This window comes from Cololabis saira, chromosome 8 (genome assembly GCF_033807715.1).
Source record: "Cololabis saira isolate AMF1-May2022 chromosome 8, fColSai1.1, whole genome shotgun sequence".
Taxonomy (NCBI): Eukaryota; Metazoa; Chordata; class Actinopteri; order Beloniformes; family Belonidae; genus Cololabis; species Cololabis saira.
Window position 1 is genome coordinate 22224180 of NC_084594.1, and position 14472 is coordinate 22238651.

The window sequence follows — 14472 nt, forward strand, 5'->3', positions numbered from 1 at the left end:
TGTTTTAGACAACCTATTAATAACCACCCCTGTTATTTATAACATTAAGTTTGCTTTCTGTCACAGTCCCTCGACCATATCTCACAGTGATCCACATAGTAATGAAGAGTCAAAGAATAAAAAACCAAAACATCAAGTTTAATTTGACATTAAAAAAAAAAAAAATTACATTGTTGTTCCAATTAAATGCAGTATACAGTGTCAAAACATGCAGGGCAAGACCAAACATCTTGTAACTAAGTATAGAGGACAAGAGGGGAAAAAAAAAAACAAAAAAAAAAAACAGAACACTCAAGTCATTTGTTGTTCATTTAACAGACATTGCACAATGACCACGCTTCGGTTGCCTTAACTTCACAAACGAAATCTAAAAAGAAAAACAGGACTATAAAATGTCATCTTTTCACAACCTTAGCATGACCCTGCAGAACAATCCATGATCTTCATTTCCTTTCATTAGACCTGGAGCGACTGTAAAAACAAAACATCCGGTGAATAATTTTACTTATTGATAGAAGATAAAGTACTTGGTGTGGTGATAGTTAATCTTACCTCCTTGATCGTGAGAAGGATCTTGAGCGCCTACGGGTCTTGTCTCTGGAAAGAGACCGATATTTACGTCTATCCTTTGAAAGAGACCTGAAGAAGAAAGAAAAAATAAATATCTAATCGACAAAAAAAGAAAAGAAAATGTTTTTTGTAGCTCACAGACTGTGTAGTCTAAATAAAAGGTTTTTCTCAAATCTTACCTGCTGCGACTGCGGCTTAGGCTCCTCCTCTTTGGTGATCTAAGGTGTGAAGTTAAAAAAAATACAAAGATAAAATAAAACAAAAAAACAATTGGAATAGAAAATGTACTAATTTCCTGTTAATAATGAAACCTTTGGCACTTTGAGCGTTAAAAGAGCCTTGGATTACACTCGGAAACGTGGTTACACGTTCTTCTGGTCTGTTAACAGACGGATCATCTGCATCCAGCAACTTAATCAGGGCTCGACATTAAGACTCAACTTTGATATTTCTTTTAAAGGCGAGTCTGCTGCAGTACAGCTTTTAAATTGGTTTGTGATAAGACAGGTGGCACGTAGCCTGTGCAAGATGTTCTATGCAAAGCAGTTTGCGCCTTTTAGTGGGTCTGCTGATCATTTTAAGGTTTGGTTATAAAAAAAATAAATAAAAACATGTGGCACAAATGATAAAACACTAGTGTTTCATAATTTGTGATAGTCGCAAGAATAAATAGAAAAACAATCAGAAGCAGCATCTAAAAGTATAAAGCACACTATTTTACTTATGGATACTATTTATGATACCTTAATGTCGAGCCATGAAAATCCAATCAGCAGCACAACTACACTGAACATTAAATAAAATGAGAATTTCTTTTCAAATGAAATTTAATGAATGATGATCCAGTTCTTTGAGCTTTAGATTTTTGCAGTGCTGCACTGACATTGTTCTAGATATCATAAACTGCTGAAGAAAAAAAAAACTGTCAAGCAGCTTTGAATGCTAGAGTAACCATATAATCTATAAAGAGCAGGATAAAAACAACTTACTATTCTGGGGGAATTGGGCAAGATAGAAATGGCGCAAGGAAGCCAGACTGATGGTGTGGGAGGTCGAATTGCAGAGAGGATTTGCCACATGATGCAAATGTTGGAGATATTGAAGTTGCTTGGTAGCTGGTTGGAGGGGGTAGCTGTAGATTTTTCCTGCCTTTTTTGGGGGGTGAGGGATTGGTAGGGATGTAAGCCCGGGGCTGTTCCCGCTGATACAGTAGACTAGAAAGAGTATAGATGCTGATTGGTTGATAATGTGAAGTGGACCCCTGTTGTTTGGGTAAAGGTCGGAGAAGGTAGAAGAGGATGCTGGGAACTGCATGCTCAGGAACCAAAAGGTTGGTGGAACCTGACGACTGGCGGTGTGCCTGGGTCATGTGACAACACAGACAAGCTGATTGGGGCTCGCTGGTCAGCAGTCACATGATGCTGAAAGAGGACTAGTTGACTGACTCAGATGGTGAGAAGCGTGGTGGTGACTCTGCAACGGGGTTCAGTTTTATTAATAGATGGCAACTAAACTCAGAGAGAAAACAAAATTTACACCTACAGAAAGTGATTTTAAAAGTGTGTATGAAGGATGATGTAGTTATAACTGTGCGTCTCCAGGTTACCCTTACGATAGATAACTGTGGTAGAGTTCGGTATTTTACAGACATTCTTTTATAAAAAGGGTTAATAATGGGTCAAGTACTGAAAAAAGCTGCCACTCAACTTGGGTGCTCTTATAAAAACTTACTTTGAAATATGTAATAATTATCACTTCAATCAATATGTAATCAGGGGCCATATTCACAAAAAGAAAAAAATGTAATTAATAATCCTAAATCCAAATGTAAATCCTTTTAGATAAATCCAATTTAGAGCAGGTCAAACTTGCTCCTAAAACACTACAAAGCCACTGAAACCTGCACACAATAAGTTCGGTTTTTTTGCCAGTCCCCAGATGCATTTAGTAATTTTACAATGAATTAATTTATACATCAAAATTGACGTTGTACGTAATGAATCATCCTACCGTTTGTGAATATGGCCACGAAACAAATAAAAAGGGAGTGACAAGTCTGAAGCGATCAGATCCCTAGATTAGCTACTGAAAAGCTCACTCTAAATTTATGGTGGTCATAAAATCCTTCAACTGATGTCATATGGAGCACCAAGAATGATGACTTTGATTTGGGTCACAGCAATCAGAATCTTTACTCTCCATTTGGCTTTGGTTTGAAAAACTTACATTAGGTGTTAAATCTGACATTTTGGTTGCTCTATCATGATTTTAACATTTGAATGTTTAAACTGTGTACTAACCAACATGTGCTTTAATACACACTGAATATAAAACATGAACATCTTTTTAATGGAAATTGTCAAGAAATACGTACCTTCTTCTGACTTGAGGACTACGTCGCCTTAATTCATCCCGAGGTCGTCTGCTCCAAGATGGAGGAGGGCCGCGGCTCCTAGACCGTTTTTCCCCAGTCGACAACTCCACACGGACTCGACAACCACACATTGTTCTACAGAAATTTAATCAATTAAGTGTATAAAACAAACTCCTACAAGAACAATAAAGATGCTGTGTGGGTATTACCTGCCGTCCAATTCTCTCACAGCGTCAGATGCATCTCTGGGATCCTCAAACTCCACAAAAGCAAAGCCTGGGGGGTTCCTGGCAACCCAAACGCTTCTTAAAGGACCATAGTAGCCAAAAGCTCTTTCTAGCTCTGTCTTGTTGCCATTGTTTCCTAGATTACCCACGTAAACTTTGCAGTCCAGAGGACAGTCTCGATGAAAAGCTGGATCTGGAAGAAAAAGCATAATGTTAAAACCAAATTTAAACATTACATGACATGTTTTCCTTAACTGCATTTCCCGTTGATTGTTTAGAAAGCTTATAAAATATATACATTTTGAATAAGACAGATCAAATATGATGTGTAAAGTATTCGTCCGTTCGTGTGTGATTAGTTAACCCCTTGATGCATGAAATATGACATAATACACACTTTTTTTTTCTTTAGGTACACCACTAGTTCTGTTGTTTTTTTAATTTTTATCATGTGTGATGGTGGCGATGGTTGAACCGAGTGGTGTGAATGATTTGTTGTTAACACTAATGAACTATTGCATACTAACTCACTTAACTGCATGAAATGCCTCTGGGATGACATCACCTTTGAGCATCTTAAGATCACCTGAAAACTTGTAGAATGAGCTGACAAGTGTCAAACCCACACTAATAGTAGTGTTTCAGGTTCTGCAGGGACAGTTAACTACTCTTTTGGTCTTCACCGCGACATCTGACAGAGAGGATTCCTTCAGTTTAAAAATTATTTATAAATCATTTGTGGCATGTGGACATAAATTATATGCCTGCATTTACTTTTTATACTATACACTAATTTGTATAAATAAATATATATCATGTTTACAAAAATAACCCGTTTAATACCAAATGTAAGCTCTATCATAAATATAATATAACTATGATATAAATATAATATGACTGATATAAATATAATACGTATATCTATACAAACATACTTATGTTTGGGACTTATTATGTTTTTTTTTTTATCTCTTTGTTCTCTCGTATTTTATCTATGCTATGGTTTAAGTCCAGCAGTACTTGTGATTGCCCAATGTATATAGTGATTGTTTGGGTTGCTTCTGTACTGTCCTGTTGCATATGTTATCTGTACACGCACTGATGCTGATGCTTTTACACAAATTAAGTTCCTAACGGATAAATAGTTATTTATTATTATTATTATTATAATACAAAGACAACATGACGAAATAGCAAAACAGCTGCTGATCTTTAAACACAGTCTTGCATTTTATACCTCAAATAAACTGTCTTTATATTTCTTCTTAAATTGTTTTATGTTTGTACATTCTTTTAACTCCAAATTCAAATCATTCCACAGTTTGATTCCACAAACTGATACACAAAAACTTATTTTTGTTGTACGCACAAATAAAGATTTGAAGTTTAGGTTTCCCCTTAAATTATAACCCCCTTCCCTCCCAATAAATAATATCTGAATGTTATCCGGTAGCGAATGATTTTTTGCTTTAAACATTACTTGTGCAGATTGAAATGCCACTAAATCCATAAGTTTTAATACTTTAGACTGTAAGAATAGTGAGTTAGTGTGATCTCGATATCCAGCCTTATGAATGTATCGCATTGCTCTCTTTTGAAGTATGAGTAATGAATGTAACCTGGTTTTATAGTTATTGCCCCAAATTTCTGCACAGTAAGTGAAATATGGAAGAGCTAGTGAGCAGTAAAGAATATGAAGGGCCCTGTAATCCCAAACCTGTTTTGCTCTGTTAAGAACTGCAATGCTCTTTGAAACTTTGTTTTGTACATGCTTAATATGAGATTTCCAGCTAATTTGATCATCCATTATTACTCCAAGAAATCTGATTTCGTTTACTGTTTCAATATCACTGCCATCCAATTCAACTTTTATTTGCATATCACTTCTCCGATTACCAAAAATACATTATTTTTGTCTTACTCATGTTTAATGATAATTTGTTATCAGTGAACCATATTTTTAACTTACTCAATTATGTTGTGACATCATTAGTTTTTGTAAATCAGTATCAGAGCAGAACAGATTTGTGTCATCAGCAAATAGAACAGGTTTTAGTAGTTTAGATACTTGGCATAAGTCACTGATGTAAAGAATAAACAATTTGGGTCCCAGCACTGACCCCTGGGGGACACCACAAGTAATGCTCAAACATTTGGAACAGTAATCACCGAGCCTCACAAATTGCTTAATGTCACTCAGATAGCTCCTCACCCACTGTAAAACTGTACCCCTGATGCCATACCGTTCCAGTTTAGTAAGTAAAATACCATGGTTAATTGTATCAAATGCTTTTTTTAAATCCACAAATATTCCAAGTGTGTGCTGTTTCTGATCTATAGAACTTATTTCTTCCACTGAATCTATTAATGCCAATGATGTAGATCCATTTGTCCTGAACCCATACTGACAATCAGAGAATAGTTTGTGTTTATTTATGATATTTTCCAGCCGATTATTGAAAAGCTTTTCAAGAATTTTGGAAAATTGTGGAAGCAGAGAGACAGGTCTGTAATTTGTGAAGTGGTGTCTGTTCCCAGATTTGTACAGAGGTATTACTTTTACAGTATTCATTTTATTTGGGAATTTACCAGTCGTGAATGGTAAATTACAAATGTATGCAAGCGGTTTTGAAATACCCTCAATTACAGACATATCAATGTCGTCACAGTCCGTGGATTTTTTGCCTTTACATTTAGTAACAGTATGTATGACTTCTTCTTCCACTGCTGTAATAAACATTGAACTTAATAATCCTTCTCTCCCTCAGGTGCAGTATCAGGTATTTTGCTTGCTAGATCAGGGCCAACATTCACAAAAAATTAATTGAATCTGTTAACATCATTCATATTATAATTTCTTTGTTGTCCACATAAAAAAGGTTTGGGCAACTGCCTTGTTTTACTCCATTCTTTAGTATTCTCCATATTTCTTTAATGTCGTTTTTGTTATCATCCAATACTTTACTATAGTATTCTCTCCTACAGGTCCTTATAATATTAGTTAACTTATTTTTATATTTAATTTCTGTCTCCTTAGTTTTTTGTCTTATGAATTCTCTGTATTTGTTTAAGAACTGTGTGTACAGAGGAGCCTGTTCACCAACGCCGGGATCTTCACTGGAACACACAAGACCCGTGTTTTGACTTAACCTTTTGCAGGGCAGGTAACCATGTATGGTAACATATGGTAACACCTGTATACCCCACTTATTTCCAGTAATTGCTACCAGAGAGAGAAAAAAAGGGGGGGGACTCCTTTAATATTATCCAACAGCCGTCTAAATAAAAATTTTAAAAGGTATTTTACTTAGAGCCCTATTAATGGTTAAAGATAACCGTTTGTGTATTAAGTTCATTTCAGTCTTGTTTGTGTTTATTGTAGGACAGGGGTGTCCAAAGCCGGTCTTCAAGGGCCGTCTTGCATGTTTTAGGTATTTGACTCTAATTAATGGTCATCATCAGCTTGTCATCAAGGTCTGTATACGTCCGTTAGTGTCATTTGTATCAGGATGTGCTGAAGGAGGGAAACATTAAAACCTGCAGGTCTGGTTCCCCAAGGGCCGATGTTGGACACCCCTGTTGGAGATCATTTGAGTTTCAGCTTTGCGTATTTTCTGCTAAGTCTAATGTTACTGGTCATTCTATTTTTATTTTTTTTTTGGGGGCGTGGGTAGATAATTTGTTCAATCACACACAATTCTTTGGAAAAGCCTGAGACTGACATCTATTAACTTTAGTTCATGTGAATTATAATTGTTAAATAGGAATTAAACCTCTCCACTCCCCTCAAAATTCGGGGAGTGTTGATGTTCTTTACGATGGACATTAAGAACACCTGTCCAAATGAAAAGGTAATTTATGGGTGCACATTAATAGCACATAAATCTTAAAGTCTGAGTATGCAATCACCGGAGTATTCGGTTATAATTTGTATTCAAACGTTGCTCGTAAAATTAAGAACGCAAAAGTTTATTTGACGTTGTTATGGTCACTCCTGCTATTTTTAAAGCTCCAGTTTGTTTCCACGGGCAGTGTGGATCACAAGGGCAATTCCTGGGACAAAGCATCTGTGACCTCACCAGGACTGTAGCTTGTGGTGTCACACACACGTCTGTTCGGACTTGATTATTAATGATCTGTTTCGAGTGTTTCTTGTAAAAAAATTATTTGGAATATAGGATAACCCTCGAATTTTGTTTTTAAATTCAGTTCGATTCAATATTTGCATTCATTTATATAGCATCAATTCCATTACAATTGTCCATGTGGTTCTCAGATGTCCTAAACAACCTCCCCTGAATGAATATTAAAAGAAAAAGCAAGAAGAAAATCAAGTTGTTAGACCTCTGATCACACCCGTGTCTCAGATTTCTTACCACTAGGGGGCTTTAAACTCCCCCCAGTCAAGTAGAACTGTAAAATGATGTGTTGATAACTCATGGTGGTGTTTGTTGGTCATCATATAATTAGAGATACATACTGCACTTATGTTGACTCCCACTACCGGGATCCTGATCCTGTTTAAAGATTACCACTTCAAGGGTATTATATTGAGGTGTTACTGAAGGAGTTCTGATTATTTGGTGTGTGTGGTTCTGATTTTTGTGTTGCTGTGTTGAGTCCTTGTTTTTATAGGTTGATAGTGGGACCAGCCCTGATGTCGACTTGCCTTTATAATCTTCAGACTCCTGTTCTGAAACAGAAAAAGAACGGTTACGTGTTTAACTTCCTTATTTTCCAGTTATGGGTTCTGGGTTGTTTTCCCTCTTGGGGTTTTTACCCAATTGTAAGTGTAGTTAGTGCTGGTTCCTTGACTTTTTGAGCTTCATGTTTAGCTTCTGGTGGCCATAGGGGTAAACTGTACTGTTTCTGGTTTCCTCCTTGGCTCGCATCTAATGGGCATTTTGGGCACTAAACATGCGAGCACACTTTTCCTCTCTGCTTTAGCAAGTTATACATTTCTACACCATTTCATTATTCCATTCATTGTTGACATTACTCAGTTGTTAATTTCTCATTAAAGACATTCATTAATCTCTATATGTCAATTGCATTGTTGTTTTTTTCTTACAGAAAAAAAAAGTGTAGAGTTGTGATGGAAATGTTCAGTTACTCTGTGAGGTCATTATTAGTCTGTGCCATTTCAGGTTTAGTTGGTTGACACAACTGCAAAGATGTTTTGAAAACTGCATGTTATTTTTTGTCTAAAGAGTCTTAATTTAAAAAAAAAAGGTGCTATCATATTATTTCTGTCTTATTTGGGTGTTGAAGTCACCTTGTGGTTAAAATGTGTTTATACAGAGGTATTAGATACTTTTTACCACAACAGTAATTCTCTTCATTCATTATTCAGAAATAATTACTGGGATAATAAATGAGTGTTGGGTTCTAAGCCATTATTAAACATATCATAGATTAGGAATAGATGGCTGAAAATGAGCATAACAATATCCATTTTAATGCCTGCTGAGCCAACTAACACTGAACCTGTTCAACTTATACCTCACAAAACTAAGGAGTTGTGGACCCGCCCCCTCAACCCTCTGGCACGATCAAACAAGTTTAACATTCCTTGGGACAATGTACTTTACATGCATGAATAACAGCTAACATTGCCATTTAAAATGCAAAAGTTACATCCGTGACATGTCATCTTACCTCCCATTTTAAAGTTCTTCTTTTAAGACACGTACAAACAGATGTACCTGAATGAGAGAGAGAACAGCAAAAAACTGAGTCACAAAAGTTTGATGTATTTTCACTACTCAGCTCTGTATAACTACAGTAGGAATAGGTCATTTCACTGATGTATATATGTGTATCCTGTAAACACGTTCCTAGTAAGATTGTCTCATTCTGCTGATGGCGTTTCCTTGTCACATTTATTTCAGGATATCTGTACTTTTCCATCTACGTCTCTACGTTAAACACATATTGAAGCTTGTCGTCTCTTTTGTGTGTAATGGTTGTTTTCTGACGTACTTTAGTATTTTTTTGTGTAAAATGTCTCCCTTTACAAGTTACTTCTCATTTAACGTATTAAATGACTTAACCTTTGTCTGGTGTTAGCTTTCTGTTACCATCTCAGATGTTAACGGGTCGGTTTTGACCCGTGTTTTAAATTATCTCTAAAATAAACTAAAAGCAATTATCCATCATCCAATTTGTTTCTCATCTCTTGGTTACATTGTTAGGCTTCCTTATCCATGAAAATATTGGTTTTGATATTTTTGGTATGGGACTCTGGGCCTTTTTTTGTCAGTATAGCCCTTAATTTCAATTTTAAAAACTGGTAAAATGAGCCTCAAGAGAATCATATGAATAAATAAAAGGTTGCTGTGTTACCTGGCTATTACTGAGGGGTATTAGAAAACATATCTTAAATACATTTATTTCATTTTAATATAATTAACTATAGTAACATCTATGGTGTTATGGGTAAATTTCGACACAGTTACTGCAAGGAAATGGAAAAAAAAGTAAAAGGTAACAATTTCAACCAGAGCATTTTATAATTTAGTGAAAAAAAATGTTGGATATTATTTTGTTGAAATAAAGGTTCCTGACAAAGTCAAAAAGCCTTGATGCAATAAACGCAATTTTGTGGTAGTTTTATGAATTTAAAACCTAAGAACGTGTCGGTGGCGACCCTAACAACAGACGAAGGTTAAATAAGTTTCTTAGATAATGTTTTTCCCCCTTAGGCGTTTAACATCTACGTATTTATCGCTTATTAAATTATCAATAATTTGCTCGGAAAAGAGCAGGACTGTGTCAAAGGGGGGGGGGTTAGATGGATCAAACCATGCCGCTAATGTGTGACTTATTACTTGTCATGGATTTTACATCCATCCCTTTCCATAATTACTCAAAATAACCATATTTTTGTGTAACTTGGCAAACAGACAGAGTCTCTGCTCCACCACGATGCTAACAAAGCTAGCCGGAATCACAGTGGAAGAAGCTACTACTGAACGAAACCCCATACGAATTGTGAAGTCAAACACAAGATCCGAAGCTTACCTATCTGGAGTTAAAATTTCACAAAATATTAAATGCACACGCTTTGCCGCCAGTTCCAGGAGAGGGCCGATGTGTTAGCTTGATAGCTCCTGCAAGCGCACAGCGGAAGAGAGGGGTGACGCGTTTCTTCTTCTACGTCTGAATTAATAAGGCGGTGATTAAACAACGTCGATTATGTCGCCGCCTACTGGGCTGTAGCAGACATGGCACCAGTCATGTACCGGCGTTGTGCCAAAAAGTGATTGCCTGCCAGAATCTGATTTCTTTCTCCCCTGAAAATGGGTCTTTTTACCTGCCAAAAATTGATTGAAGGCCAAATAAAGTTAATGAAAGGTTGTTTCTACCTAAATATGATTTGATCTCATTCTTGAGCTTTATAATATAAACACTAGAGCTCACAGGATTGCTTTTAACTCTTTTAAAGGACCATTACAACACAAAATAGGCATTTTCACCTGCCAAAAATTGATTGAAGGCCAAATACAGTTAATGAAAGGTTGTTTCTACCTAAATATGATTTGATCTCATTCTTGAGCTTTATAATATAAACACTAGAGCTCACAGGATTGCTTTTAACTCTTTTAAAGGACCATTACAACACAAAATAGGCATTTTCACCTGCCAAAAATTGATTGAAGGCCAAATACAGTTAATGAAAGGTTGTTTCTGCCTAAATATGATTTGATCTCATTATTGAGCTTCATAATCTGAAAATCTGACGTTTTGGCGCTATCATTCAACGGGCTGCTGTGCACGCTCCCGGGGCCAGAAATCAGAAGAAATCAGATTCTGGCCATGGATGTATTGATTCTGGCAGGCAATCACTTTTTGGCACAACACCTGTACACTTTTTGGTAAGCCCTAATTTGTAGCGAAACTGTTTCACTGATAGCGCACTGATAGTGTCTGTGTTCCTTAAAAAAAGGTTTACATTACCCTGAAAGGGTCTGGGTATGTAGTTAAGACATAATACAAAGACAATCTAGGTAATTTTACATTGGGTGGGCGTTTATAGTGCTTCCTGAATGGATTGTGGCAGCCAGCCAAACACATCACTTGTCTTCTCCCAGACAGTTTAATTTGCATCAACACGTCCACATTGTTATAATTAAAGCAATAGCTCAATTATAAACAACGATCCAGAAGAAAAGATTAGCTACCTTGGACTATGGTATTTATATTATTCCATGACAACCTACTGTCGTTATAATTAAAAGTTTAAAAATTACACTTTACAGTAAGCCTCAGGGCACTGGGTTTTCTGAACAAAGATATTCTGCAATTGAATAATATGTGTGTCCCTTAATTGATGCTTTTCATATCAGTCTTTGTCTGGAGGCCAGATATTTTCCAAAACACTATTTTTTTTGCATGACCCTCAACGCTTGCATGATTGTTTTTTTCAGATATTTGCTGATGTGCTTCTGTTCATAACAAAGGCATAACATTTCTCCTTTAGAAATATCTCCCCTTGCTTTGTGTCAAGCCCATACATTTGCACCATCATTCTCCTCAACACGGATAAACAAAGCTTTTCAACAGATACACAGGAACAAAAATGACAACAAATCCTTTTAAATAACAAAAGGTATCAGTGCCAGCCAAAGTATATTTAGAAATTAATACATGCCAGTTTTTATTTCTTGGAAAGCATTTTCCTCTTAAACCAATCTTTCTAATTCTAAACATATTTTCCTGGATGGTGATAAGAACATCAGTGTACTTCCTGAATCCTGAAATACTACTATTTTTTATAACCTATTACAAAAATGATGCCAAAAGTTGTCAGAAACATGAGTATCTTTATTTTTTTTTCGAACTTGTGCCTTATAGGTATGTATGTTTGTATGTATATATGGATATATATATATATATAGTTTGATATCGCTGTTGCTGCCATTATATATTTTTTTATTTTTATTTTTTATTTTTTTTAAATCATTATTATTATTATATGTTTAAAGGTATGAAAACATTAAAGTTTTCAGTTATAATTGCAAAAAAAAAAAGAAACATGAGTATTCATGTACCTGCTCGGCCTAACAATATATATTTTTAAAAATCTATACATATGTGTAATATTACATGTGCCACTACCACTCACTCACCTTTTCATGTTTATAAATGTATTTACATCTGTATATACCTGTACATATTTCTATTTCTATATATTTTCCTCAGCGTGTACAGTGTGTCTGAATGTGTTCTGTTGTGTGTAAGAGCATCTATCAATGTAAAATGTTTCCTAACTAGGAGAGTAGTAGAAATATTGTTTAGCAACTTTGGCAGAGATTAAGTTGTGAATCTTGAGAGAGGGTTCAATAAAAATAACATCTGTGTTACTGACCCACTGTAAAAAAATAAAATAGATAAATCTCTCTAATGATTTTAGATAAAACTCCCTGTGTTTGAAGCCATATTTCAAATCTCACTTTAACCTCACAATCAGGTTAAGGAGATTCACTTTATTGAACAATTCTCCCAGGTGTCCCTCCTTCACACAGCCAGTTGTTCATGTTCACCCTGAAGGACGAGTCCCCTCAAAAGGTTGTGAGTTTGGTAAAAGTACCCCAACCTCGAGTATTAGAAGGTTAACGGCCGCCGTGACTCAGGAGATACAGCAGCCATCTGCCAAATGCCTTAGATGCGTTCATCAGTGCATGGTTGTAAATTATGGGGAGGGGGTTATAGTGTAAAAGTACTTTGAATGGTCAAAAACACAAGACAACAAACATGTAGTTGAAGTTTTAATGAAAATAATTTTCTTTTGGCTGCCCTTGATACTTTTTATAATTTTTTCAGTGAGTCAGAATGGTCTCGACTAAGCTGCAAGATAATAAAGAAATAAAAAGTACAAGAGGAGCAAAGCTTGAGTGAGCCCACTGTAAGGTTGTTGTTTTTTTTCTTTTCTGTGCAATGCATCAAAGGTATTCATGGCTCAAATATAATATTTATGGGTCCCATCAACAAGAAACACAAACATTCCTGGGCCAGTTTGACCTTATAAGAAAAAGAAAACAAAACAAAACAGAGAAAGCAGCTGCCTGCCATTTAGTGATTACGTAAGAACATTGGTAAATCAACAGTCAGAGTTATTGCTCAACAGGAGAAATCACCACAAATGACCCCATCAGAGTGAGCAGGTGGGCGGGCAGACACTGTATGTATACGCTTCCTGTGCAGAGACGAGTTCAAGAAGAAGTGTGGCACAGGGGAAGCTGAGAGTAACGGAAAACCTTGGACTTCTCTTTGCAGCTCAGGTGGTGAACTCGCTGTCCTTTAAACGGAAGAACGCTGGTTCGATCCTCCAAGTTCCCCCGCCCTGCAAGTCAAAGTATGTTCAGACAAGATGCTTACCAGTACATTGTCCTCAAGTCTTCCTGACTTTCTAGTCCTTTTAGATAAAAGGTTTGTTTTCAGTATCGTGTCTGGTCTCGTGTCTGTAGTATGCCTTAAATGCTCACGCTGGAAAAATGAAACTGTATTCTATTTCTAAAAATCTGGTTGATTGTAGAAGATATTACAGGATTTTTCTTCCAAATAACAAGATTAAAATTAGTTAATGATTTTCCATTGATAATAAGCTGTTTTGACGGGTGAAACTGCTAAACTGTACTGTACATGATTCTGGTATTAATGCCAGAAAATACACAACAATAATCCACCCTGTGTGGCAGAGAGATGTTTCACTTAGTGTTGATGCATTTACTTCTTATAACTGGGTAGGTAATTCAAAAAAAGAAGAGAGAAGAAAAAAAAACACTTTTTGATAATAATTTGAAGTGGAACGACTCGACAAAGTGTGGTTACAGATTAGATGAGGGTAACTAGACAAGGAAACGAGTGTAAAGCATCATTATCTCGGCAAATAAGGAAAAAAGTCAGATTTTATGAACTGAGCATGTGCACGTAGTTATGCTGCAGTTTAGACATTAAATAAACAAGTAAATAAATAATAAAGTAAATTGGAATTAAGAGTACTGCTACTACATCTCACACTGAGCTTAGAGTAAAACTACCCAGCTTCCTCATCCTTAAATTCAGGGTATAAGTTCAACAAAGCTTCAGCTTCAATTCGTGTTGCATTTTCAGTAACTTAAAAGCGGGAAGTTGAAAACTCTTTCTCTTGCATTTTGCCTTGCTGTTTAAAGCTGATTTTCCCCAACGGGTTTAAACTGTCATCATTAATCAAAGTGTAGAAGGAAAAAATGTTGTTTTTCTTTACTTTTACAGCACTTTTAGCCCAGCCAAGCCCTCTACCTGTGTATCTGATAATGA

General features: G+C 36.0%; 1 protein-coding gene across 2 annotated transcripts; it reads right to left on the minus strand.

Moving 5' to 3' along the window:
* Positions 1-117: 117 nt before the first annotated feature.
* srsf3a (serine and arginine rich splicing factor 3a) lies at positions 118-10326 on the minus strand. Of its 2 annotated transcripts, XM_061727256.1 has the most exons (8): positions 10195-10326; positions 8830-8876; positions 7841-7864; positions 3154-3364; positions 2945-3079; positions 750-788; positions 553-639; positions 118-471 (listed from the first exon to the last, which is right to left on the minus strand). In XM_061727256.1, exons 2-8 carry the CDS (start codon positions 8834-8836, stop codon positions 444-446), a joined length of 531 nt encoding a protein of 176 aa, XP_061583240.1. In that variant the 5' UTR covers positions 8837-8876; positions 10195-10326; the 3' UTR covers positions 118-443. The 2 variants fall into 2 exon arrangements, with proteins under 2 accessions (XP_061583240.1, XP_061583241.1); XM_061727257.1 differs by lacking the exon at positions 7841-7864.
* Positions 10327-14472: the final 4146 nt, after the last annotated feature.

Excerpts from the sequence above, each read along its gene's own strand:
- srsf3a (XM_061727256.1), bottom strand. Across the intron at positions 3,365-7,840 it reads GGAGTCTGAAGATTATAAAG|ATCCAGCTTTTCATCGAGAC; the intron begins GCAAGTCGACAT and ends TTTTTCTTCCAG. Across the intron at positions 789-2,944 it reads AGTCCTCAAGTCAGAAGAAG|ATCACCAAAGAGGAGGAGCC; the intron begins GTACGTATTTCT and ends TTCACACCTTAG.